Raw genomic sequence first — 27,681 nt, forward strand, 5'->3', positions numbered from 1 at the left:
CTGCCTCCGGCCACTGCGCCATTGTCTGCTCTGATGCCTCTTCCTCTGTCCTTCCTTGATATGTCACTGTCTCCTTTGAATTCCTTCCTGTTGCCGTTACATCAACAAGGATACCCCCAAACCTACAGATTTCCAATTCCCCAGCTCTTCAACTCTAGGGCTGAATTTCCAAACTGCCTTCAGGAGACCAATTAAGAGGTTATTGTATCAGTCCAGGCAGGGGAAAATGAAGGCCTGATGGAAAGGAATGATTACCATCACCAGGGGAATTCAAAATAAAAATACCGGCCCAGCCGGCGTGGCTCAGTGGTTGAGCCCACAAACCAGAAGGTCACGGTTCAGTGCCCGGTCAGGGCACATACCCTCATTGCAGGCTCGATCCCCAGCGGTGGGCGTGCAGGGGGCAGCCAATCGATGATTCTCTCTCATCATTGATGTTTCTCTCTCTCTCTCTCTCCCTCTCCCTTCCTCTCTCTGAAGTCAATTAAAAAATATATATTAAAAAAATATAGCGATGCCCAGGGTGCTCCCCAAACCAGTCAAATGAGGATCTCTGGGACGGGCCCAGACATTTGTATTTATAAAATAAAAACTCCCCAGTGATTCCAGTATAGCCAAGTTTGCAAGCCTAGAGCAGGGTGAGAGAGGGAGGAATCTCAGATGACTCCTGCTTTCTAGCTTTGATAAGTGGGTAGATGGGTGTGTGGGTCACTAAAGCGGAGATCACAGAGGAAGGGTGAGTTTGGGGGAAGATGGTGGGTTCTACTAGAATAAGTTGGGTTTGAGCTCCCTGTGGGGCAACCAAGATCAGGGGTTCCACAGATGCTTGAATTTCCCTAAAGCAGGTCTTTTCTGCTCCTAATTGTTCCAAGCCTGCACTGACCTGGGACAGTTGAGTCTCACTCCCAGGGCCAGGGCATTGAAGCACACATACCTGGCTACAACCCATCTTCCCAGCCACCGCTCCAGGTCCTCTCTCCTACAGCACCCTACTCCCCAGCCTATAGAACTCCTCGCTAGCCCCCACAGTACTGCCTCTAAGTCTTTTCTGAAGCTGTATCCCCAAAAGGAGTCCATGCCATCTCCCCTGGTCAAAATCCACCCCACTCTCAGGACATCTCCCTGCTGTCCCCTGCCGGGAAGACTTCCATGGCATCTCTGGATCTTACCACCTCTAACTGGCATTTGTGGACAGTATCGTAGTTGCTGAGGATTGGAACCGTCTCCTCCTGTGTGATGTAGACATGGGTGTTACCATCTAGTAACCTACCTTTTGGGAGATTCCAGGACAGAGGGTCACCCCTTGCCTGATGGCCCTGCTACTGAGGGTCTAGTTGCAGATCTGCTGTAACTGTGAGCAAGCCTGGTGGGTTAGGTATAGGCTTTATCTATACCTAACACTCCCTTCACGAAGGTGGCTTCAGTGATTTTTGGGCGTGAGTACCGGTGGGGACAGGATGGGGAACTGGAAGGTGTGACGCATATCAGGACCTCCAAGGGGACTAGTACATTTGAAAAGCCCCTGAAAGTCATTCTCATGTGTCTTCTGTAGACTCGGGAACTCAAAGAGCAGGATGAGGCAAAGGAGGCAGGGAAAGGTGGCACAGGGGTGTATGACTCCATCTGGTTGATGGAGACTGCTCTGAACCCCACAGACCTGCTGCAAGAGCCAAGTAGGCCAAGGTTGGGAGGGGAAGTGACTTTGATACGAGGAGTGGAGGCTGTGGGATAGCACTGCAGGGTGAGGTGTCCTGCTCTGAAGGAGCAGAACAGGGAACCCTGTGCTGTGCCCCCAGATGGATGCCCTCAGTCATGCGCACTCCCATCACTCTCTCCCTCTTTGCTGTCTTCTTTGCCCAGGCTGACGGGAACTGCCCTGTAGAGGTCCATCTGCGTCCAGACCCAGACGATGCCAGAGCTATGACTGGGCCTGTAGGCGTGGCGCCGAGGGGACATCAGCCATGGAGCAGCCACCGGAGGAAGCCCCTGAGGCCCGGGAAGAGGAGGAGAAAGAGGAAGTGGCAGAGACACAAGGAGCCCCAGCGCTCAACGGAGGACCAGAGCACTCGCTTCCTTCCAGCAGCTATACAGGTGGGCAGGGACACGGGCAGGGGCGGGTGGAGCAGGGGAGCTGGCCTCTGCCAGAGCCTTGTGGGGAAGCAGGGTAGCAGTGGCTAAGGACTGGGGCCAGACAGCCTCTGCTCTCACCCCGCTGTGCTCCTCAGCTGCAGGACCCGGGGCAGGAGCGCCGCTTCTGTCTAAAATGGCTCACAGGGGATGTAGGCACCGGCTTTTTGAGAGAGACTGGAATTAGCACGTGGCGTGCATGTGGTCATCTTTATGCCACCACTGCTACCACAGGGACCTGGGGCCCATCCACACTAACAACACACTAAAAGATCACTGAGCCTGTGATTGTTATCACTCAGAACACACAGCTCAGTTGGTCTGGGGCTGATTACACATCATCGAGCTGCAATGTAATGAGGCGTAAATGCTAGGCAGTTAGTCTGATCGACTGTAATTAATATTACTTCTGTGCAGCCACAGTTTTTAACTTCTCCTGTCTCGCTTGTTGGGTCCCTTTATCCACTGTCAGGAGCAGTGTCAGCGTTTTTCTCTGGTATCGTATACTGTCAGTCACCATCATCATCATCATCATGATGTTCAGTCCACCTTCAAGGGCACCCAGACCCACTTTTCTCAACCCCTGGCTTTCCCTGCTCCCTGCTCCATCTGCCCAGCTTTTCCTTTCTCCCTCTGCCTGAGGGCCATCCCATGCCGCTGATCCTTGCTCCCTTCCTTTAGAGAACTCAGGGTCAGGATGTACTGCCGGGGGGAACACCCTGACCTTGCTGCCGGTTTCAGCCGACAGACATCCTGGCCAGGTGATAATTCAAAGCCTGTCTCATAAGCATGGGCTCTGGACCCCTGTGCCTTCGTGGGGAGAAGGAGGTAGATGGTGTCAGAGTTAAGAGTTAAGGTGACAGGCCCTGGCCGGTGGGGCTCAGTTGCTTGGGCGGCGTCCTGTGCACCAGTGGGTTGCCAGTTCCACTCCCAATCAGAGTATCTGCCGGGGTAGTGGGCTTGATACCTGGTAGGGGGTGTGCAGGAGGCAGCCAATCCATATTTCGCTCTCATATCGGTATTTCTCTTCCTCTCTCTCTAAAAATCAATAAGAAAAAAATCTGAAAAAAAAAAAAGAGTTAAGGTTGGGGAGAGGTGTTGTAGAGGTAGGACAGGCTCCTGCCTGGGCCTGCATCTAAGAGAGCCCCGAATCCTTGAGCCACGCTACTTTGAACCTGCAAACAAATCCTGGAGCTTTTCAGAGCTTCTTCCTCTTTAGGGGAGAGTGAGGGGAGAGCCGTCACCCAGGCCCTCTGACCTCACCCAGACACCCAGGAATGACCAAAGTAGGCCTGTGTGATTTCAGGGCCCAAGAGAAGGTGTCCCCTCTCCCCAAGGGCAGCCTCCTCACTATTGGTTAGCTGGTGGTGGAGATGGCTTTGGAGACCCAGTCTTTCTTAGAAGAGAGGAATGGCTAACCAGGAGTGATCAGTCACTCAGCCCTAATAACACATACTGTTCTGAACTTGAGACAGATGAGGGGGGTAGGATGCAGAGGGAAGCCACTGGGGGCTAGAAATGAGTAAGTGATGTCACTGAGGACATCAAGTGAGGGAAAGGAAAGAGAGGCCACAGGGTTTATGGCCTCTCTGCCTTCCCTGGCCTACCTCGTCCCTACATCTGGACCCAGGCACATGTAAGTTGCCCGCAGATTCATGTCCTGTCCTGGGTTTCCTGCATACCCTTGTGGGGACCACCTCCCTATGCAGACTAGAGTGTGGTGCCCAGGTGCACAGGCAGGGCAAGGTGGGTGTGGTGATGGCATTTCAGGGAGTTTTATCGGTGGGCTTTAGGGCATGCAGGGAGATGTCTGGGGAAGAATTTGCCCAGCCACCCTGTGTTTGATGGATCCCGTATAAATAAATCAGTGAAGACTTTGTTAAGTGATTGAAAGAGGAGGGGATTGTCTGACATATCACCATATGTTAAAGCCATAGTATATGAAAACTTCCCACAAACTACAAGACAAACACCAGGCAGAAAAATAGAAACAGGCAATTTTCTGTAGGATGAATACAAATGGCTAGAAAACATGAAACATTTTTCAGTCTCAACAGTCAAAGAAGGCATCTTCACATGAGATTGGCAGAGAGGACGGTGTTGGCCAGACCGCTGGTGAGGACACAGCCCTCCAGCCGCTGAGGGTGGAGGACAGCTTGGCAGCAGCCAGCACTTTGCATGTGTGTTCCTTCGGCCCCACAGTCCCCTCCTAGGAGTGTATGCCCTGTAAACACTCACTCATTGCGCACGGAGCTGTCCACACTTGTTTACTGCAGCACTGTTCATAAAAGCAAAAATCAGAAAGCAGCCATCTGTGGGGAACTGGTTATGTAAACTGTGATAGAGCCATACTGTGGAATGTTCTAGTCATTAAAAAGGGTAAGGTAGGGTCTGTATGTACTGACAGGGGAGAAAGTTTCTGACAAATTGGGGATCTCATTGTTTAAAAATCTTTATGTGTGCTCTGACCGGTGTGGCTCAGTTGGTTGGGCGTCGTCCTGTGCACCAAAAGGTCGCAGGTTCAGTTACTGGTCAGGGCACATGCCCAGGTTGCCATCTCGATCCCCGGTAGGGCATGTGCAGGAGGCACACATCAATGTTTCTCTCTCTCCCTCTCCCTTCCTCTCTTTCTAAAAAATCAATAAAAGCCTGGCTGGGCGTGTCTCAGCGGTTGAGTGTTGACCTAGGATCCAGGGGATCGGGGTTCGATTCCCGGTCAGGACACATGCCTGGGTTGCGGGTTCGACCCCCAGTCGGGGACATGCAGGAGGCAGCCGATCAATGACTCTCTCGTCATTGATGTTTCTCGCTCTCCCTCTCCTTTCCTCTCTCTGAAATCAATAAAGACCTATTTAAAAATAAATAAATAAATAAATATAAAAAATCAATAAAAATAAATAAAAAGAATCTCCACTCCATCGATTCCAAAATTTTAAAAAATTCTGTGTATCATAAAAGGCACTAGAAGAGTAAATGGAAGGGACAAATGGGACTGACTCAGAGGTGGTCATGGGTGGAGAGGATCTGTCATAAGATGCTCCGCACCCTTGTGTATTTTTCCCAGCAAGCCTAGAGTACTCTCATACTTTAAAAAGCAGTTACATTGTTTTTCTTTAAAAGGTTAAAAAAAAGAAGGCCGCAGGTGAGGGTGCCAGAGACAGAGCCTCACCCTGTCTGTGTTGGAGATCACACACATCAGGGCAGGAGTCCCAGGTTGGCCACCAGGAGCGTGGCCCTCATGGTGCCCTCATGGTGCCACAGTCTCTTCACCTTTAAAGGCTATGTCCTGCCCACTTTAAGGGCCAGCCAGGTGAGGAGTAAATGGTGCTGTGTGACACACCACAGGTTTCAGCACCTGCTGGTTCCCTGTCCCACCCCCATGAGTCTGTGACTTTGCCCTCTGGAGTCCCCTCAGGGATTCATGAGCTTGAGCCTGAAACAGCAGGAAGGCTGCACAGTTGGATTCCCTTCTGACCCTCCAGAGGTTCTGCGCTGACCTGCATCTCTGAACCAGCTCAATACCTGCCAGCACCTCCTACTCACTGCAGGGAGGCAGATAGGATAGGCCTCATTGTTAGCACTCAGCAAGAAGAAAACTCACATGCCCAGGGTCCCCCAATTGGGTAGGGACAGGGGCAGCTGGAGCTGGTGCTCACACCCCACTCCTGTCTTCATTCCTCCCTGCTCAGTGATGAACGTCCCAGTCACACCGAGAAAAAGGTCAGGGGTCTTAGTATGGGACTGAGGAAGATAAAGTGCCCTTCCTCTTGGCCTTGACACCTCTCACTCAGCAAAGGCTTGGTGAGTGTCCAGGCAGCTATTAGCAGAGGACAAGGCTGGGTGGCTTCCCTGAGGAGCCCACATTCCAGGCAAACAGAAGTAAGGAGGCTGCTGGGGTAACCCAGCCCCAGAGTCCTGCAGAATTGGCTCATACTTCAGAAGCTGTTTGCCTGTGGTTCTGCCAGCAAAGTAAATAGACAGGGCTAGCCCCTCCCTGCCTCACAGCTATGACTGCAGCATACTCTGGCGATGGAGACGAGACGTGCAGGAGCGCCCAGCCACACATAATGACGGGAATAAGGCCACTTTGTAATCAAAGATGGTGCAATTGATACTTCACCATCTGGGTGAGGGGGCTAGTGTTTATGCCAAGTCCAAACAAGAGTAATGGCATAGTGTCATCCTCAGCAGTGGTGCGTCTCACTGTTTATCATAATCACAAATTATTCATCAGTAGTAATGGACACATGTTTATATGTATGGGAAGTTGTAGAGTGCAGTGAGTAAGAGCCCAGTCCCGAGGGTTGGATATAAATCTCACTTTGCCACTGTATTAGGGTTCTGTAGAGGAACAGAATCAATAGGATGTGTGTGTGTAAGTGTATATGTAGAGGGAGGGAGATTGGGAGACTTATTTGAAGGAATTGGCTCAGGCGGTTGTGACGGCTAGCAAGTCATTCTGTAGGACAGGCCAGCAGGCTGGACATCCAGGGAAGTTGATCTTGAAACTCAAGTCCAAATGTAGTCTGGAGACAGAATTCCTCTTTCCTCAGGAGGCCTACTCACACTATGGAGAGTAATGATTTAAATGTTAATCACATCTAAAGAATACCTCTGCTCTGGCTGGTGTTGCTCAGTAGTTAGAGCGTCAGCCAAAGGGTCTCTGGTTCAATTCCTGGTCAAGGTCATGTAGCTGGGTTGCAGATTCGATCCCCAGCCCCAGTCAGGGCACGTGCAGGAGGCAGCCAATTAATGTGTCTCTGTCACATTGATGTTTCTCTGTCTTTCTCTACGCTCCCCTCCTTCCACTCTCTCTAAAAAAATCGATGGAAAAAATATCCTTGGGTGAGGTTTAACAAAAAAAAAGAATACCTTCACAGCAACATCTAGACTGGTGTTTGACCAAAAACTGGGTACCATGGCCAGTTAATTTGACACATAAAATTAACCATCAGAGCCACTGTCAGCATGTTACTTAACCTTCTGAACCTCTGTTATCTCACCTATAATATGGGGATAAGAAGACCTGCTGGAGGGTTGTTTCAAGGCTCAAGGAATTACTGATGTAAAGTGCCCGTGGCCTGCCTAGTGCATAGTAGGCATGCCCTAAAAGAGAGGTGTGATTGGTGTAGACACGGCTTTGCAGGGAATTCAGGTTTAGGTTCAAGGTCCAGTCCCACCATGTATTCAGGTGACCTTGGGCAGATCCCTTAACCTCACTGAGCTTCAGTTTCCTCATCTTTAAATGGTGGCAGTTACTGTCTTCCATAGTGATATGAAATGATACTAATGGGCATACAGAAACATGCTTGGCATTTAGCAGGGGCCTGACAAATGCTGGTTCTTTCCCCTCCCTGGAGGTAGTAAAGGTAGAAGATATTTGGGGGGAGGGGTCAGGTAGGCTGTGGCTAGAGTGGAAGTTCAGAGGCAGGACTGAGGGCCCACATGATGGCCATCAGGTAAGCAAATGCATTTCCAAGAGCAGAGGAGGGGCTGGATGAGAGGATGCACTGGGTTGGCTGGAGAGAGCAACTCTGCAGGGAGATGATACTCAAATGGCAGGCCCAGGGTCTCTCCCACCCACATGCCTGAGGGGCACCAAGGCAGGGGTTCCTCGTGTTGGGGAGGGCCTCTCGGAACCCCCATCCCCACCAGGAGGTCATGGGAGGTAATGCAACCTTCAGAACCTGGTCCCTAGAATGGGAAGCATCCTGCCACCATTACTTTCTGGTAGGATGTGGTGGTGATTTGAGGATAAACCCTTAAGCCAGTGGTCAACCAAGAAGAAACGGAACCTTTATCTTTGGGAAACCCACCCCAAAGCTACCACCACTTCAGTATCCCCAATACACCCCACAACAAAAGGCACCCTTGTGGGATGTGTGCACTGCTGCCCAGCTCAGCTCCTCAGCTCCCCAGCTCCCCTGCCTTTCTCTGTCTTGTGATCAGTCATTTGTGTTTTCTTATTCCCCTCAAATAGGCAGGGGGTACCCTTGTCCTATCACCCTGAGACCGCCAGGCCTCCCTGATTGCTCTTGAGTTTGGCAGCTTACACCTCTCCACCACCTGGAACAGGACCTCTCCCCAGACCCCCCTGCCTAGGACCTGTTTCTCCCCAATGTAGTTTGCAGCTCTTCCTACCCTGGGTCTCTCCTCACAAGCCAGAGCTAGGGCTGGCTCAGCGGCCAGTAGGGCTTGGGCATCTTGGCTTCTTCCAGGGTTTGGGGTAGTCCTGACACCCCTGGGGCCAGCAGCAGGCCAAATGATGCGAGAGGAGGCTAGGTCTTGTTCCAGGGGCTTTCCAGGCCTCATAAGCAGAGACACCCCCCACACACACACACACACACCCCCCCTTGGGTTTCTGTGAAAGCTGTGGGGGGAAGGAGACACCAGAAAGAAGAGAGAAAGAGAGAGGCATGGCCCCTGCCTGTGTGGGGCACACCGCCAGAAACTGCAGGATTGCGGCTTTCTAGTAACATCAGCCTGACTAAGCTGATATTTACACAGCACTTCCAAGTTCCAAGAGCTTTCTTTGGATTAACTCCTGTGTGCCTCATGGTGACTCTTGAGACAGGTACTGTTGTCACCTCCCTTTCACAGAGGAGGAAGCTGAGGCCCAGAGGGCAGTGCTGGGTTTTAAGCACAGGACACTCACTGATTTGAAATTGGGTCGCATGGCTCCTGAGCAGCATTCTTACCCCCGCTGCTGACTCCGAGCACCTGGAAGCCGATTTGGAGGTCATCCAAAGCACTCACCTTTTTTTAATCCTCACCAGAGGATATGTTTTTCATTGATTCTTAGAAAGAGAGGAAAGGAGAGAGAGAGAGAAACATCCATCAGTTGCCTCCTGCATGTTCCCTGACAGGGAATTGAACCCCCAACCCCTTGGTGTACAAGATGACGCTCCAACCATCTGAGCCACATTGGCCAGAGCCAAAGCACTCACCTTTGAGCCAGAGAGGAGAGCAGTCACCTTCCCTGACCACTTCATGCCCGGGTGATGGCTCTTTCATTGTCCTGCACCACTCTGCCCCTCCCCCGGTGTGGCCACTAGCTGCATTGTGCTCTAGTTGTCATATGTCTGTCGTACCTCAGTTGGTTGAGGATGGTCTGGGGCGTGCCCTGCACACAGCAGGTGCTCATCAAATGTCTGTTGAATGAGAAGAGAGGGCGGCATTGCCACGTGCAGCACCAATAGCAACCGAATGACCAGACAACTGCCACGCCCCCAGGGCCACAAGGAAGCACCAAGAGGTGGGAACACTCTGAGGTGACTGGGCCCTGTGGCGGGTGCTTGCAGATCTGAAGGGAACATGACCCGAGATGCTCTGAGACTAGCAGAGGAGGCAGACGTGCAAGCCACAGAAACAACACTGATGCTTACAAGAAGTGCCACAAAGCCCATGTGCACACAGACCACACAGGCGGAGGAGGAAGAGCTGGAACCTCCCTGCCAGCATCTGCACAGGTCTCTACCTGGGTTTTACACAGTGCCTCGTCTTCTCCCAACAGCTGGGAGTGGGCTTCTGCCCCTGTTACGGTGCCTCCAGGAGTGGCAGTGCTCCCCTCCAGCCCCGTGGTGCTGAGGCCAAGATGCCCAGGCAGCTAGAGGACCGCTTTTTCCACAGTCTCTGAGTGCCTGCCCATGGCCCTTACGTTGTTGTGGCGGAGCCCCGGCACTGAGTAAACACACAGGCTGTCAGGTGGTGACAGAAGCTGCTGCGCAGACCAAAGCGGCCTCGCCCTCCCAGGCTGCAGTCTCCCCACAGCACTTTGCTCAGGAGATGGAGGGACCCCATTCTCCCCATCTGTGGGCTTGGTTGGGGGGGTACATCCTTTGGAATGACGGAAGGTTGGGAGCTAAGGCTCTGGGACAGGACAGGCTGTTTTAGGAACCAGAGACTTGTGTCACCCCTGCCCTCATCCTCCAGGGAGGGCAGCGGGCTGCAAGTCCTCTGCTGTGGTCAGGTACTTGTGCTCCCCTTCTGTGTCCAGGATGGGGGCTGGGCGGAGGATTTCCTCCTGTCACCCCTGGGACCGGGTGTGGGGGGAGATGGGGGAGTGGGAGGTTACTCCACAGTGAAGAAAATTAATCTTTTGCCTAGTGGAAAATATTAAATCTGGGCTTATTGTCATGGTTTGGGTCTCCCTTAGAGCTATCTGCTCTAAGCTGAGATTCTCTGGGGTTTGGACCCTGCCCCCGAGGAGGTTGCTTGGTCATCAGGGAAGAGAGCAGTGGATAGCAGATTGGCAGGACAGGGTGGCAGAGGCAGGACAGGTGGCACATAGATCATGCAGCACTGGGCTGGGGTCAGGAGACTGGGGCTCTGTGTAGGTCCCCTTTCTGGGGGGGGCTCACTTCTGAGTGTCTAAGGGAGAGATTCAGAAGAGACTCCTAGCAGTTCTTACTAAGGCGTCTGAGGGTATACGGCAAACTGCTTTCCTTGCTGACACTCAGCACCTGGTTCAAACGTCTGTATATTTAATAGAAAAACACTTGTGGAAATTCAGTGTGCTGCCCAGTCAGTGTGGCTGATCCCTACATCCTTTCTATGTGAGCAAGTTTCATGGGAGTGAATTTGGGCTTCTTGGGGGACCCTTTACAAGCATCTGGGGGTCCATGCACTAATCGGACTTCCCAGGGGAGGGGGTGCTCTGCAGAGGTTGCACTTCTGCCGTATTACAAAACTCATTGCACACACCCCACGTGGGCCACTCCTAAGGACAGTCTAAAAAGATTTCTGCCTGCTTTTTCTGCTTGCTCCCCTCCTCCCAAAACACAACCATCCCTTTAAACCCTCTCCTCCCCAAGGGTGCATTCAGGCCAGGAAGGCTCTGCTTACCCCAGGCAGTAATAGCTGCTGTTTCTGGAACACTTGCCATGTGTCAGGTCTGGGGATGCTTTGGAAACTTCTACATCCTCCCAGAGAAGCTGCCATTAACCCCACGTTCTAGATAAGAAACGGATCCTCAGAAAGGTTGACTTCCGTGGCCACGCAACCCTTAAATGGCTGAGCTGAGGGCTGTGTGAGTGAGAAACATGGGCAGAGTGGGCAGAATGTGAAGCCACCCTGTATCATGTGTCTGCAGACCTCTCCCGGAGCTCCTCCCCACCCTCACTGCTGGACCAGCTGCAGATGGGCTGTGACGGGGCCTCAGGCGGCAGCCTCAACATGGAGTGCCGCGTGTGCGGGGACAAGGCATCAGGCTTTCACTACGGTGTTCATGCGTGTGAGGGATGCAAGGTATGGGCAGTGAGGATGCTGGCTGGCTGTCAGGGCTGTGGTCACATGGTGAGTTAACCTGCCAAAAAGGCTTTCCCTGCCGAGGCGGGTCCCTGATAATACCCACTGTGGAATTCCTGCCTGGGCTACAGCCAGGGCCTTGCGCCCATTCCAAGCCTCAGCTCTGGGCCCTGCTGGAGAGGAAGGGTTCCCTGTCAGGGCTGCCCTGCTGGGCACCTGCAGCACCGACCCAGGCACTTACCTGGTCTCCCTGGGGACCTGACTGGAAAAGACAGGTGGAACAGAAAAGAGCGGGGCTTAAGCTGAGGCAGGTTCCTGGGCCTCAAAGCCTGAAGGGGGCTCTTTGAGGAGGGAAAAACAGGAACATTACATTCTTTTCCAAGTCTTGCTTTTGGGTTCTTCCTCCTAACTACACCCATCAAATTTTCACATTTTATTAAACCTAGAAGATACGCAGAATCAGATACATTTATGAGTAAATCAAGTTAGTGATGATACAGTTTGTTACCAAATTAACAAAGAAGCATTTAAAGTAATAATATAAAATAATACAGTATATTACAAGTTTTAGAGCTGTTTACCTTCCTTCTCCCACTCCCAACAGAATTCCCCCACTACCAGATTTCAGGAATTTTTACATCTTCATGCATAATTGGGCCCTGGTACAACCTGGTGGGCAATAGGATTCTCCAGCTTTCTCCCTTCCCTGTGGCTTTTCCTCCCCTCTGCACTGCCCCTCAGGGCTTCTTCCGTCGGACGATCCGCATGAAGCTGGAATACGAGAAGTGTGAGCGGAGCTGCAAGATCCAGAAGAAGAACCGCAACAAGTGCCAGTACTGCCGCTTCCAGAAATGCCTGGCCCTGGGCATGTCGCACAACGGTGAGAGCCCACCTGGAACACAGGCTGTTGGCTCCGCACATCTCGAAACCAGCTGTGCCTGGCATGCCGTGGGCACTGCTGAGTGTCAGCTGCTGGCCTTGCTGATCTGAGCCCTGAGTCTTGGAGCCAGCACAAGCCTAGCCCAAGATCTGCTTTCCCCAGACTGCCAGTATCCCCCAGTAGTCCCAGGCTGGGGCAATCACCACCTCTGTACCTGAGGCTCACCCTGTCTGGCCTAGAAGGGAAGTGAGAATCGACCCCAGCTCCAGTGCTGTTGGAAACACCACTCCTGGAACCTTCAGACTGCTTCGGATGGGCTGGCACAGTGTGAAAGCCTGGGACCCCCTCACTCCCTCCTAGTTACTGAGGGCAGGCGGGAACCAGTAAGTGGCCTCGTGCCAGCTGCCAGGAGCCAGGCGGGAGTTTCCCAGAGGCCAGCCACTCCCAGGAGACAGCCTGCTGAGCCCTGTGCTCTAGGCCTCCTGCAGTCTCATCTTCAGGCCCCACAGAGTAGGATTTTGCAAAGTCCACCTGCTCCCGCTTTACACCTCTGGGTTACACCCCTGGAGGACAGGGAGAGCCTCCTGTTTCAATGCCTTCACCCATAGATACCCTGATTGCCTTGCATCTCAAGGGTGGCAGGACCTGAGGCCCCATCTGCAGCTTTTTTTAGGTGAGGTGGTCTGGGGTTTGATCCCTCCCCTCAGTCTGTATCCTTCCCTCAGTTTGTATCTGCCAGGGCCCCATTCCTTGGCTGCAGTGAGGGGATACCCAGGAGATCTCAGGGTTGACTGAATTCTTTTTCTCTGAGAGAAGCCAGATTTGTTTCCTGTTCCTGTAGTTTGCTAATAACTACAGTTTTTAAAAATATATCTTTATTGATTGCAGAGAGGAAGGGGGAGGGACAGAAAGTGATAGAAACATCAATGATGAGAGTCATTGATTGGCTGCCTCCTGCACTCCCCCTGCTGGGGATCAAGCCTGAAATCTGGGCATGTGCCCTGACCGGGAATCGAAACATGATCTAGATCCTAGGTCAATGCTCAACCGTTGAGCCAGGCCCATGGGGCAATGACTACAATTTTTAACTGCTTACCATGTGAATTACTTAATTGCTCTGACAACCCAGTGAGATTTGAGTGCCAGCCCCACTTTTCTGATGAAAGAAAACGAAGTGGCCTGTGGAAGCCGCAGGGGTAGTTACTGCCTAGCTGGGACTCGGGCACAGGCTGCTGATGCCAGACTGTTTTCCTGCCTGCCATGCTGCACCGCCCCCCCCCCCCCCCCCGCCAGCGTGGTGCAGGCGCTGCCCGAGTTAGGGCCTTTGCATGCCGTGCACTGTGAATAAGACACAATCCCTGCACCCTGGAGCTTACATTCTGGAGGTCCCCGTGTCCCTGCTGCCTCTAGAGCTGCTGAGGGCCCTGGGCTCAGAGTGTGTGTCTCCCTCCTTGGCCCGTGCACTGGTAGAGGGATGAGGCGCTTAGAGGTGCTGCCTTGCATGGACTCCTTGATAACTGCCCCCCCTCCCATGCAGCCATCCGCTTTGGCCGGATGCCAGAGGCTGAGAAGAGGAAGCTGGTGGCAGGGCTGACGGCTAGTGAGGGCAGTCAGCACAACCCTCAGGTGGCTGACCTGAAGGCCTTCTCCAAGCACATCTACAACGCCTACCTGAAAAACTTCAACATGACCAAAAAGAAGGCCCGCGGCATCCTCACCGGCAAGACCAGCCACACGGCGGTGAGTGTCACTGCTCGCTTGGCACTGCGGCATCCCTGGCTCTGTGCCCCTGCCGCCTTCCTGCCTTCTGGGAGAACCAGACCTCCTCCTTCCCCTAACTTCCTGGAACAGGCACCGGGCAGGGGGAACACATGGCGGGGGTCCCCGAGGCCTGGCCTCTAATGGGGCCTGGTCTCTAATGGGGCCTGGTTTTCAGCCCTTTGTGATCCACGACATCGAGACACTGTGGCAGGCAGAGAAGGGCCTGGTGTGGAAGCAGCTGGTGAACGGCCTGCCACCCTACAAGGAGATCAGCGTGCACGTCTTCTACCGCTGCCAGTGCACCACGGTGGAGACCGTACGCGAGCTCACCGAGTTCGCCAAGAGCATCCCCAGCTTCGGCAGCCTCTTCCTCAATGACCAGGTGACCCTCCTCAAGTATGGAGTGCACGAGGCCATCTTTGCCATGCTGGCCTCCATTGTCAACAAGGATGGGTTGCTGGTGGCAAATGGTACTGGTTTTGTCACCCGTGAGTTCCTGCGCAGCCTCCGCAAGCCCTTCAGTGATATCATTGAGCCCAAGTTTGAGTTTGCTGTCAAGTTCAATGCCCTGGAGCTTGATGACAGTGACCTGGCTCTCTTCATCGCAGCCATCATTCTGTGCGGAGGTGAGTGAGGGCGGGCAGGTGGGCGGGCCGGAGGCAGCCAGCCCTCCTGAGGGTGGGGCCCTCCGTGCAGGGCACCAAGCCTGAGCTTGGGCAGGGTGGGGAGGTGTGCGTGTGCTGATGGCCATAGAATGTGTGAGGCACTAATTGTACATGCAGGACCAGCTCCATCTTACATAGATGGAGATGGGAGAAAAAAGACCAGAAGGACATATATATACCAACATGTTAATGGGATTGTTTCTGGGGTGGAGAAATTTTCTGTATTTTACTGATGTTTTCAATTTGAACACAAAATTGTAATAATTATGCTGTAATAATTATGGCATAGAGCTGACTTCATGCCAGGCATGTTCTAGTTCCTTTTCCCAGATTATAACCCATTTGATACAGCCACCCCGTGCATAGGTACTTCCATATCCCCAGTTTATAGGTGAGGAAACAAGCCCAGAGAGGCTGGCAACCTACCCAGAGCCTTATCGCTAGCCTGGTAGAGCCGGAATGTGAATCGAGGCAGTCTCGTAACCCTGTTACTCTCCTGCCGAGTCAGGAAAACAAAGGAGGGGGGACTAGAACACTTAGTGGGTCAGTCCCTGACAGGACAGGGCTTGGGTTTGTCACAGCATAGAGGCCTACTGAGCCAGGTCCCCCACGCAGGGTGGGGGTAGCGGAGCTCCTCTGACCTCCTAAGACCACGTGCGTGCCTGCTCCGTTCCACACTTTGGCCCTGTGTCCCCACAGACCGGCCAGGCCTCATGAACGTGTCACAGGTGGAGGCCATCCAGGACACCATCCTGCGTGCCCTTGAGTTCCACCTGCACGCCAACCACCCCGACGCCCAGTACCTCTTCCCCAAGCTGCTGCAGAAGATGGCTGACCTGCGGCAGCTGGTCACCGAGCACGCCCAGATGATGCAGCGGATCAAGAAGACCGAGACGGAGACCTCGCTGCACCCCCTGCTCCAGGAGATCTACAAGGACATGTACTGAGGTGCACCCCCAGGGCCTCCCAGCAGGCCTCCGGGGGCCGAGAACCAGGGGCAGGGGACAGCGCTGGGACAGGGGCCACCATGGGACTTTCCCGTTGGCTCCCCGAGCACTCAGCATGGCGCCCGAGCCGGGATCACACACTCCTGTGGTCAGAACCACGCCTCGCTCCCCATATTCCCTTCCCCCCCACTCGTCTTTCTTCTCTAACGTCTTTGCTCTTCCTCTTCCTCTCTATAGGTTTCCCCCTTCCTCCCTCCCACACCCCCCCTTTCTCTCTCCCCATCTCCATGTCTGGCCCTCTCTTTCTGTGAGACAGTTTGTATCTTTCACCAGCAGCGTAGGACAGGACTTCTGCTTTTGTCCCTGCCCCCCCGTGCAGAAGGGAGTGGGGCCTGCCCTGGCACCAGCAGTCACTGCAGGGGTGGAGGCTCCTCTGCTCCCGTCCACAGCAAGGGCTGGAGCCATCCAAAGAAACACTAAGCTCTGGGCCTGGCTTCCTGGGGAAGCCGAGCAGGACCTGGGCTGACTGCATCAGTGCCCCCTGGTCACTGGGTCCTGCCCTGAGACTGTCCCCGCCCTCTGGAGGCTGAGGCTGGCACCCCTGACTCAGTGGACCCCGCTCCAGCCCCACGCCCAGCCCCACTCACAGCCCCACTCACACCAACACGCTCTTTGTTCTTTTCACTGGTCTTCCAGGCCAGTGTTGCTGGTGGCCCCCTGCGCTGGCCGCTGGGGGACCTACCCCTGCCTGGAAAGAGGTGGGTTCCCTGCAGGTGGGGGTCCCACACCCCCGTGAAGAGGAACGAGCCTCAAGGGAGGTGAAGGTTGGTGGGGAAGCAGCGAGCAGGCCTCTGGGTCGCCCTCCATCTGCATCCCCCAGTCTGCAGCAGCCTCATCCCACCTGTGTTCTGTCAGCGCCACAGCTTTGCCTCTCCCAGGGCCAGGGCTGGCCTCACACCCCACGACGCCCTGTCTCCAGCCAGGAGACAGTGGCACTGGCCGAGCTCATACCCCACACACACTCCTGGAGCTGCCGCTCCACCGCACAGCACAGCACTGAATTCACTTTACTGCAGGTTCCACACAACCCCCCTTCCCCGAAGTGGATACATGCCCAGAGGGGCCTGCAGGTGGACGGGCAGGGCTGTGCCCCTGTTCCCAGGGCTGGGCCAGATCCCTGGTCAGCAGGGCATCCTGCTGAGTCAGCCCAGCACCTGCTCACAGGGGAAGGTGCCAGGGATAAACTGATCTGTTTATCGAGACATCCATCTGTCCCAGCAGCTCTGCTACCCTCCCCTTCCCGTATTCAGCCCCTGGTGACTGGGACCTGCCAGGCCAGCCTCACTCCCCAGGCCTTGCCCCTCGCCAGGTGCACTCAGTGCCACAGAGAAGGGGCTGAAGCACAGCTGTCTGAGCAGGAGGGCAAAGCCGCCACGCCACTTTTCCAGCAAGGAAGCTGGCTGGAGTGGCAAGGGCTGGCCAGGGTCTCTGAGAACCTGGGGTTAGAGCCCAGGCTTCCTGGGTCCTGTCTGGTCCTCCTTCGAAAGGGGCATTTTTGTCTGACTGCAGCTCTGGGAGGAAATGCCCTAGAGAGAAGACAAGGCCAGTGTCTGTCCCTACGGGGGTGCTGCGGCCTTCCATGCCCAGGATCACTCTCTACTGGCTTCTTCCTCTCCCATTGTACCCTTGGCTGACCAGGGCCAGCACTGTGAGGGAGAGACGCTGACCTCTGCCTCCCCTACCACCTGCCCATCCCCACCCCACCCAGCTCTAGTGCTGAGAGTACAGCTCTTCTCAGTGTCTGAACAATCTCCAAAATTGAAATGTATATTTTTGCTAGGAGCCCCAGTTTCCTGTGTTTTTAATATAAATAGTGTACACAGACTTATGGAACTTTAAATAAATGGGAATTAAGTATTTAAGAGTTGACTTAGGCTGAGTTCTCTGTGTGTTTTTCCTGGGGGCAGATCTGCCTCCCCCTCCTCTGTATCCAGTGCACAGAAGAGGAAACAGCTGGTCAAATGAGACTGGGATGCGGATGGAACCTGGCTTGTGGGAGCTCCCATCTTTCCCTCACCCCCTCATCAGCAGGGTTGTGGGGAACTGAGAAGGTGCCGTCCCTACCCTGCAGGGATTTCAGGGGGTGTGGAGGAGAAAGACATCTGACAAGCAGGTGTGGTGCCGTGGCACAAAGCAGGGTTGGCTGGGAGGCATCTGGGAGGGTCTCCAAAGGGCCTTGGAGAGGCAACTCCCCTGGGCCTTGAGTGGGATGTGGGCCTTGCAGACTCAAAGCTTGTCCATTCATGTCAGCTTTGTACCCCCACAAGCAACCAGGGTTTTCTTCCCTGTCCTTAGCCAACACCCTGGTTTTCTCCTTTACTTCCTGGGGTGCCATCCTCACAGAGCCTCCAGGGAACCCAGCCCTTGGCAGCCAGTAGGCTTGGCCACAGCGGGAGGCAAGTTCTGGGTGTGTTTTGGTGCCTGTATAGCCAGAAAACAACCACTGCTAAATATTTCAGAATGAGGAGTTTGCTCCAGGGAATTGCAACAAAATAGTGAAAGGACTGAAGGACCCGGCCTTGGTAACCGCAGGAAGCCACTCTTACCCCCAGGGCCGGATGGGAAATGTTATCAAGAGGCCTCGAGGCTGAAATAGCCACCAACTCTGCAGACCCCAGGAGCCCCGCGCGACCCACGATTCAACCTGAAGCAGAGTCCTGCTCACTGTCCATCTGGGGCTGCCAGGGTGCCCGTGGCCACTGCTGCTGCCCCTTGAGCAGGAAGCCTGGAGCCGGAACTCGGCTGCTCCTGCCAGAAGTGCCATCCCTTTGCGGGGGAGGGACATTGTCCCTTCTTCCTGTCTTCCAGCCTGTTGCCTGTACCTCCCACTGCAAAAACAGCTGGAAAGGAGTCTAGGGGATGTAGTTTGCAGACTCCCAGCCCCTGTGGTGTAGAGGAGCGAGGGGAAGAGCCAAGAGGCAGCAAATCATGAGCACAAAGCACACACACCGGCCCGAGGGGGGCCATCCCCGCCAGGCTCACAGGTTAAGGAGCTGGTCAAGTCTGACGCCTCCCCGCTTTCTCTTCAGCTGGCTGCCTGGCCAGAGCCATCAAACTCTAAGTCCGTATGGCGCATCTCAGCCAGGAGAGTGACAGTTGCAGGGGAAGAGGAGGAGGGATGCCTGGAACAGGCATCTCAAATTGGTAGCCTTGCTCATGATGGGATCTTCTAGTCGGCATGGCTTATTTTTCTCACCTCCCTACCCTTTCCCACCCCATCAGGCAGGAGGAAAATAGTGGAGTGTGGCTCAGTTGTGAAAGGCCAGTCCTCTTCCCCACACTGCAGAAATAAAAATACTGGCTTCCGATCAACTCGACAGCTCAGTCCGATGAGGCAGAGCAGTCTTGGTACCGCTTTCTGTTCCCTGGCTTCTGGTGCTGCAGGGAGAGCATCATGTCACTCTGGCACCGGCACTAAGGGCTATTCCTTACTAAGCATCTATTTTGTGCCAGGCATTGTGCATATATTACAACCTATGAGACAAATCTGACTTCTGCCGTTTTACAGGGGAGGAAGCACAAGGACAAAGTAGGGACTGCGCCTGGCACACTCAGCCAGCAGGTGGCATCGCCAGGACTGTGTTGTCCATGGCCCGAGGCGCTGCTTTTTACCCAGGAGCAAAGCCTTGGGGGTAATAGGGAGTCACCTGGTCTCTTTTTAATGATGCTCAGGACAAGTGAGTCAAATATTTAGGCTAAAAAAGAAGAAAACAACCTTAAGAGAATTAGAAGATACTATGGTTGTAATAATTTAATAAAATTCTTCTGAAATAAAAAATTAAAGAACAAAAGGAAGAAAGGAAGCAGGGAGGGGAGGGGAAAAAAGGGGGCTCCGGGTTGGTAAGTCCCTGGGGGGGACTTTAAGAAGCAGATGCAGCCCGGTCACTGTGGCTCAGTTGATTGGAGCGTCCTATATACCAAAAGGTGGTGGGTTCGATTTCCAGCCTGGGCAAATAGCCAGCTTGCCTGTTTGATCCCTGGTTGGGGCGTGTACAGGAGACAACTGATTGATATTTCTCTTACACCGATTCTCTCTTTCTCCCCCACCTTCCTCTCTCTCAAAAAAAAAAAAAAAATCAATAAAAACATATACGTGGGTGAGGGTTTTAAAAAAACAGATTAGCCCTGGCTGAAGTTGCTCAGTGGTTAGAACGTCAGCCCTTCACATGGAAGGGTTGCAGGTTCAATCCCCAGCCCCCAGAGGCAACCAATCTATGTGTCTCTCTCACATCGATGTTTCTCTCTCTCCCCCTCCCTCCCTTCCACTCTCTCTAAAAATCAATGGGGAAAAATGCCTTCATGTGAGGATTAGCAAAAATAAAATACAACGGATTAGAAGCAGCCAAAGAGATCATTTTTGCACATCAAGAAAAACCTGGAGAAATTATCCAGATAATAGTCCAGAAAAAACAAGATAGAAAATGTAGAAATTGTAGAAATTGACATGTCATTCTAAAATTTATATGGAAATGCGAAGGAACTAAAAAAAATGTGGAGTGGAAGAATAGCACTGCACATTCTCATATAGTGCAGAAGGGAGCAGAAGCTGGCACAAGCAACTTGAAAAACAATTTAGCAAAATTCAATAAGTGAAAATGTGCCTGCAGATGCTGTGGGCGGCCCCCAGGTCCCACCCCTTAGGACCCGGGCACTAATTCCATGGCTGCCAGGAGAATTGGCTGCTGAGCCACAACTGACTTCCCTCTCAGGAGATTGCCCTTACAGAAGGGAGCTGCCTCACCCCTCGGGCAGCCCACAGCCAACATGGGGGTCTGAGGCCAAGCCTCCTTGCCCCAATTTGGGACAACTTGAAGGATCACCCCAGCTCCACAGCTGAAGTACCTGTTGTAACCACATTACAATTTAGCTTCTCTCGATACCCAGTCCTGCATCCTTCAATTCCCTACAGGTGTTGTTCCAAAGAGCACGCCCCATTGAGTGTCCTGCAGGTAAACAGATTTGGATCTGTTTCCTGGAGAAACCAACCCAAGACAATGCCCTAGAGTGAAACCCACCAAGTTATGTTCATCGCCGCAATAGCAGAAACTTGGAAACGCCAAAATGTTCATCAACAGGAAAAGGGATGAACTTGATATATTTACATAATGGGGGGGGGGGGGACTAGAAGAAACACATGGGGGAAATGTATGTAATCTTGAAGTGGATAGACCTTTCAAGTCTACTGTATAACCCAAAGTTTCTAAATTTCATGCTTAGAGTCTATAAAATTTAAAAAATGAAAATTTTACCATATACACATTTTAAAATTTCTTCCTAGCGAAAAATTTTAAATCAACCATGTAAAAAAACTGTCACATAATCAGACAAAGGGCTAATTTCCTTAATATATAAATCAATGAGCAAAAGGTTAACAACCCAATAGAAAAATAGCAAAGGATATGAACAGAAAGAAAAAAGAGAAATACTTAAACATATGAAAAGATGCTTAACCTCACTCATAGTAAGAGAAATATATATATTAAAACTACAATATACAGTGTTTTTACCAACCAAATTGACAAATACTAAAAGTTTGAGGGGACTCCAAGATGACGGTAGATTAAGTGGAAGCTGCACTGACACTCTTCCACAACCAAACTGGAATTACAACTAAAATATAGAAAAACCACCCTGAATAATGAACTGAAGACTAGCTGAAGAGAACCCTCATAACCAAGGACTAAAAGTGGAGACCCTGTAGAGACTGGTAGGAAGTGCAGAGGTGCGAGAGGGCTTGCTGGGTTCCCACAGGCAGCAGCTGAAGGTCCAGAGGGATATCTCAACTGTGGGGGGTTCCCACTGAGAACTCTGGGGCCTAAAACCCAAGTGGGGCTCCCCAGACCAGGGCACCATAACTGAGAAAGGTACCCACATAACAACTGGCTGTGAAAAGCAGAAAGGTTTCTGTCTGCCAGGGAGAGATGCCTGGAAATGCAGACACCCTCTTAAAGGGCCAACACACAAAGTTTCATGTGGAGCCACTCACCTTGGGCTCCAGCAGAGAGAGGGCAGAGTGGACTAGAGCTGTGTGAGGAGAATCCAGGGTTGCAGGCTATGGAGACAGAGCTTGGAGGGCACCCGTCTGGACTCCTGTGATGAGTCATTCCCCCATATGGCAGAGGATATCTCCCTCAGGCAGACATTTACTATCCAGACAGCTTTGTCTCAGGGGGAAGCAACTGCTCCACCCTGTTGGGAAACCTCTCACCCCACCCTGTGGAGTTTCTACAGCCTGAGGTTCATTAAGAGACAGAATAACAATCAGCCTCTGGGTGCTTTGGGTCTTTGCCTGATTTGCTTCTGGACCCAGGGCTTGGAAAAGCAGACCTTGGTGCGCATTTTGGTCCTTTCCAAATGCACCCAGCCTCAGCAGAGGAAGCCACAAACTGTGGATTGCGGAGAGCTTCAAACAGGGTTCTCAAGGCCAGTCACAAACAGCATCTGACATTGGCCTGCACCAGGGACCATCCAAAAGACTGGGAGTCCTAGCAGATCTACCTAATACATAGAAACAAGCCCAAACAGGCAGTCAAAATGGGGAGACAAAAAAACAAGCCTCAAATGAAAGAACAAAAGAATTCTCCAGAAGAGCTAAGTGAAATAGAGATAAGCAATCTATCAGATACAGAGTTTAGAATGCTAATCATAAGGATGCTCAACAGCATGAGAAAAGACATGGAAACTATGAAAGAAATTAAGAATGACATAGTAGAAATAAAAAATACATTCAAAGGAATAAACAGCAGATTAGGGGAAGCTGAGGATCGGATCAGCGAATTAGAAGACAGGGTAGGAAAAAAATCACTCAATCAGAGAACCAAAAAGAAAAACCAATTAAAAAACAGGAGGGCAGTTTAAGGGAGCTGTGGGACAACATGAAATGTAACAATATTCACATCATAGGAGTGCCAGAAGGTGAAGAAAGTGGCCAAGGGTTAGAGAACCTGTTTGAAGAAATAATAGCAGAAAACTTCCCTAACCTGGTCAAGGAAAAAGTCACACAAGTTCAGGAGGCACAGAGAGTCCCAAGTAAGAAGAACCCAAAGAGGCCCCCACCCAGACACATCATAATTAAAATGCCAAAAATTCAAGACAAAGAGAATCTTAAAGGCAGCAAAAGAAAAAGCAATCTGTTACCTACAAAGGAGCTCCCATAAGGCTGTCAGCTGATTTATCAGCAGAAACTCTACAGGCCAGAGGGGAATGGCATGAAGTAGTCAACGTAATGAAAAGCAAGGATTTGAAACCAAGACTACTCTATCCAGCAAGGCTATCATTCAAAATAGATGGTGAAATAAAGAGCTTCCAGATCCCCTAAAAAGGTGAAAGGAGTTTATCACCACCAAACCAGCATTGCAAGAAATGTTAAAGGGACGGCTGTAATAAGAAGTTGAAATAGAACGAGAAACATAGGCATAAAGAAATAAAATGTCAATAGGTAAGTACCTATCAATAATAACCTTAAACATAAGTGGATTAAATGCTCCCATCAAAAGACATGGGGTAGCTGAATGGATAAGAAAACAAGTCCCAAATATATGCTGTTTACAAGAGACTCACCTCAGAACAAAAGACCCACACAAGCTGGGGAAAAAAAAAAACAAAAAAAAAAACTTCTGGAGGACTTTAAGGGAGATATCGACAGGAATACAGTCATAGTCAGGGACTTCAACACCCCACTGACTTTACTGGATAAATCTTTCAGACAAAAAATCAACAAGGAAACAGTGACTCTAAATGACACACTAGCTCAGATGGATTTAATTGACATTTACAGAGTATTTCACCCCAAAGCTGCAGAATAGGCATTCTCCTCAAGTGCACATGGGACATTCTCAAAGGTAGACAACATATTAGGACACAAAACAACCCTCTACGAGTTCAGGAAGATTGAAATCATATCTGGCATCTTCTTGGACATTTACACCATGGAATACTATGCTGCTATAAAGAAGGATCCCTTACCCTTTGAGACAGCATAGTGGGACCTGGAGAGCATTATGCTAAGCGAAATAAGCCAGTCAGAGAAAGTCAGGTACCACATAATCTCACTCATACGTGGAATCTAATGAACAAAATAAACTGATGAACAAAATAGATCCAGAGACATAGAAGCATGGAACAGACTGACCAGTCTCAGAGGGAAGGCGTCGGTGGGGGAGCGGGAAGAGATTAACATAATAACTTATAGTCATATACGCATAACCCCTGGACACAGACAATAGTGTGGTGAAGGCTTGGCGGGGGGAGGGGGGCAGAAGGGGGAAGGAGACATCTGTAATACTTTCAACAATAAAGATAAATTAAAAAAAAAAAATTTAATGTTTCTTAAAAAAATAAAAGATTTTGATAACTGTGGGCAAGGCTGTGCAGAAACAGGCACTCTCATGCTATCAGTGGGAGTACAAACTGGAGTAGCCTCATAGGCAGCACATTGGCAGCACCTATGAAAAAAATATTTTAAATAATTTTGATCCAGCAAAAGTAAAAGGAACAACTAGATGTCTAAGACTTGGTTTCCCAAGCTAGTGTCTCAATTTATTGATAGACATAGGAAGTTGTTCAAATTCAAATTCAAAATCTCTCCTTTAATTTTTAAGAAAATTCCTCTTCTTTGCTGTTTTTCAACTTTCCCAATTTACCTCCCTCATGGGACAGTGCAGTCTGGTGAAGAGAGTGTCAGCTTTGGAGGAGTAGGATAGGAGTAGAGGGTGTCTTAGAAATAGTCAGAGCTGGAAGGGCTCTTAAAGCTCATGGCCCCCTTCCCCTACCACCCATCCTCAAATGGCCCAGCCCATCGCTCCCCCCACTGCAAGCTAGGAGCCCACCAGGCACTAATACTGCCCAGGAGAGCGGTTCTGATGGGCTGACTTGCTGTCATCCAGTTTGGATCTTCATTGGAGCCAGCCTCAGGCAAGCCCCGTTCTGGCCACTCTCATGGGGGCCTCTGCTGAGTCATTGGCACTAGTCTGATTTCTTCCGATCAGGATAACAAGCTGGCTTCAATGACAAATGCAGACCAGGCCACAGTGACTTTTTGTAGAAAGAATATCTTGGGCCTGGAGGCAGGTCCCAGAGCCTCTTGGGTGTGCCTAGCACACGGCCAGTCTGGACAGGCCTCCCGGTAGTCCTCACCTGGCTCACACCATCTCCTGGAGGCTCCAGAGGCTCCCAGCCCACCCTCTGATCTGTCCATCAACCTCAGCTCCACATGTGGGGTTCACACTGCCCTGAGGTGGCGGGGAGCTCCCCTCTGGCCTCCTCAGGTGTAAATTCCCCTCAGACACCAGCCCAGGACCCTCAGCATCCAACCCTCCCAGGCCCTTGGTCCTCATAGGCCCCTCCCAAGTCAACCTGCCTTCTTCGACCCTTAAAGTCCTTAAACCAACCCCCAGTTTCTTGCAGGAATCACTGAGGGATCCCTGAAGGCCTTCATGCCCATCCCCCTGACATCCCTGGTCCCCAGCCCTCCTGCCTTCACCCTTCCTCCCTCCCGCCTGCAGGCCCAGGGTCATGGCAAGGGGTGGGCCTGGCCGCAGAGCCCCTCCTCCCGTTGGCCCTGCCCGGAGAGGGGGGGATAAAGGAGGCAGAGCAGCCCTGCCCGACTCACTAGGGGCTGCAGCTGGGATGAACCCTGAAGGGCTGGATGGCGGCGGCGGCCATGGTGGGGAGGGCAGGCCCCACTCCCAGTGGGCATTCAGGTAGGGATCTGGGTTGCAGGGGAACACAGGAAGGTGGGAAAACATTCTTTGGGGTTTAGCCTGGCCATTGAAAGCCCAGTCTCTAAGAATTTGGGGGTGAATTTAGGGGAGGAGGGACTTCCATGTTCTCTACCCCAATATTGGAAGGGTCAAGGGATCATCTCCCAGCCCCCACAGTCCAGAGGAGGAGACTGAGACCAGAGGGGGGGTAGAAGGCCTACTAAGGCTGCACAGCGGGGTCAGGGCTAGCTCAGGGTTTGACCACTTAGGGCAGGGATCCCCACTTGCCTGCTTTTTCTTCCAGCCAACAAAGGTTTCTCCGCCCAGAAACACCACACAGCTCCCTGCCTGTGGGACCTGGTTTCCTGGTCACCTCTGCAGCCCCAGCCCTAGCACGGTGCAAGGTGTTTAGAAACATTTGAATGGAAACACCAGACTGAGCACTACACCATTAGAGGGCCATTCTTTTGGGCCGCTAGCTCGCAGGCCTTCCATTACACTTGTGCACCTTAGCGCAAATTCCCTGCCGACAGCTGGGAGAGCCTGGTTCCCCAGAGAGAACTGAAGTTTGGGTAAAGGAGGGATAACTGTCCACCTCAGAGTCCCAGTGGGAAGTGTTTTTCCTAGTTCCCTTTAGTGCAAGAAAAGCAGCCAGGTAGCTAGAGGGAGACAAAAACAAAGAAGGCAGGTGCTCACTAAAGGAGATTTTCACTTGTTCTTTCCTGAGCTTTGGGCAGGACCGTGGAGGTGGCGGCCTAGGCTAAGTTTGGGCCCTCAACTTTAAAAACCCTGGTCGGGGGGCTCATTTGGCAGGCTCCACCTCCCCCCTACTGTCCCCAGCCCCACTCCCCTTAGTCCCTGCCCTTCTCCCATCCTCCCAAACCCTCACCCCGTCCCAACATTTGGGTCCTGATTCCCAGGCTCACTGTTCCAGGGCCCACTGCTCCAGCCCTTTAGCCATCAAGCCCCTCTGCTGCTTCCTCTGTCCCCACCCTTTGGTCTCAGAATTTAGCTTGAGAAATTCCCTAAATCCAGCAGTGCTCACCCCTGACAAGTCAATCCTAGTTAACTAGGGAATTATTGGGCTAAGTGAGGGCACCTGGGTTATAGTACCAGGTCTGTTACTTTACCTCTCTGAGCCTCAGATTTTGAAAACAAAAAATGACTCCTGACTTTCAGCGCATGTTTTGAGGATTAAATGAACTAATTTGACATTTCCCCAAACAAAATGTATTCTATTGTTATGTTAAGGGTTTGTGGGTGGAAGGCCTAAACAAACAACAAGAACAAGTTTAAGCAATGCTGGGTTAAATCAAACAGGTTCTGTTGCAGAACTTATCAGAGCCTTTAATATGTTCATATACAACAAACAGTATGCAACATGGCTCTAAGAAACTATAGAAGGAAGAGTTTCTCATATCGATTAGATTGCAAAGCCCCTAACCTCCTCTAATGGGCTGAGAGACCCTCTGTCAGGTGACCTCTCAGCTTGTGAAGGAGCTAGTGGGGTGGCCTCTCCAGGCAGCCATCCTGGAGGTCAGCCTCACTGGTGGTCTTTGGGAAAAAGAAAAACTTCCCCAGTACATCTCCCTTCCAGAGGCTTCCCATTGCTGGATGGGGAGAGGAGGCCTGTGAACCCTTCCTCTGAGGGTTACTGGCGCTAGGACATGAGGGGCTCCTCCTCTCCCGGTCACCCACCCCTTCCACAGTGACTCTCATTTCTACCTCACCCCTCAACCTACCCTCTACCCTCCCAACCCTCCGTAATGTTGGCTGTCAGCCACTGATCTGGTCCCCACCCCAGCCCTGCCTCTTCCTGTCTATGCCCCACATCGTAATTAGGATCGGAAACATCTTTAACCCCCTGTAAGTGCCCAGCCGGCGTGGCTCAGCGGTTGAGCATCAGCCTATAATCTAGGAGGTTTCAGTTCAATTCCCAGTCAGGGCACATGCTTGATCCCCAGCAGGGGGCCTGCAGGAGGCGCCCCATCAATGACTCTCCCATCACTGATGTCTCTCTCTCTCCCTCTCCCAGCCTCTCTCTGAAATCAATAAAAATATATTTAAAACACAAACAAAAAACCTCCTAAAAGAAACTCAAAAAATCACGTATCCCTTCCACACTCCAAATTTTCTAATATTTTTCATCTTAATGTAAATAGTTGCAAAGGTTATCATTTCTAATGTATTATAAATGCTCCCGTTTCAATAAAACGATTATATTACTCTTTTTAATTCCAAAAGATTTATTTTTAATTTTTATTTTTATTGATTTTAGAGAGAGAGGAAGGGAG

At 51.7% G+C, this 27,681-nt stretch overlaps 1 protein-coding gene across 1 annotated transcript in view; it reads left to right on the forward strand.

The window, feature by feature from the left end:
• The window catches only part of PPARD (peroxisome proliferator activated receptor delta), a 76,910-nt gene extending 59,362 nt beyond the window's left edge, over positions 1-17,548 (forward strand). Inside the window, exons 3-8 of the mRNA XM_087817353.1 lie at positions 1,861-2,091; positions 11,219-11,373; positions 12,115-12,253; positions 13,791-13,993; positions 14,190-14,640; positions 15,379-17,548. Coding sequence (XP_087673479.1) covers positions 1,962-2,091; positions 11,219-11,373; positions 12,115-12,253; positions 13,791-13,993; positions 14,190-14,640; positions 15,379-15,626 — 1,326 coding nt within the window. The 5' untranslated portion in view covers positions 1,861-1,961 and the 3' untranslated portion in view covers positions 15,627-17,548. The remainder of the gene's footprint in view (positions 1-1,860; positions 2,092-11,218; positions 11,374-12,114; positions 12,254-13,790; positions 13,994-14,189; positions 14,641-15,378) is intronic.
• Positions 17,549-27,681: the final 10,133 nt, after the last annotated feature.

Source organism: Miniopterus natalensis, chromosome 5 (assembly GCF_054644295.1).
Source record: "Miniopterus natalensis isolate mMinNat1 chromosome 5, mMinNat1.hap1, whole genome shotgun sequence".
NCBI classification, from domain to species: Eukaryota; Metazoa; Chordata; class Mammalia; order Chiroptera; family Miniopteridae; genus Miniopterus; species Miniopterus natalensis.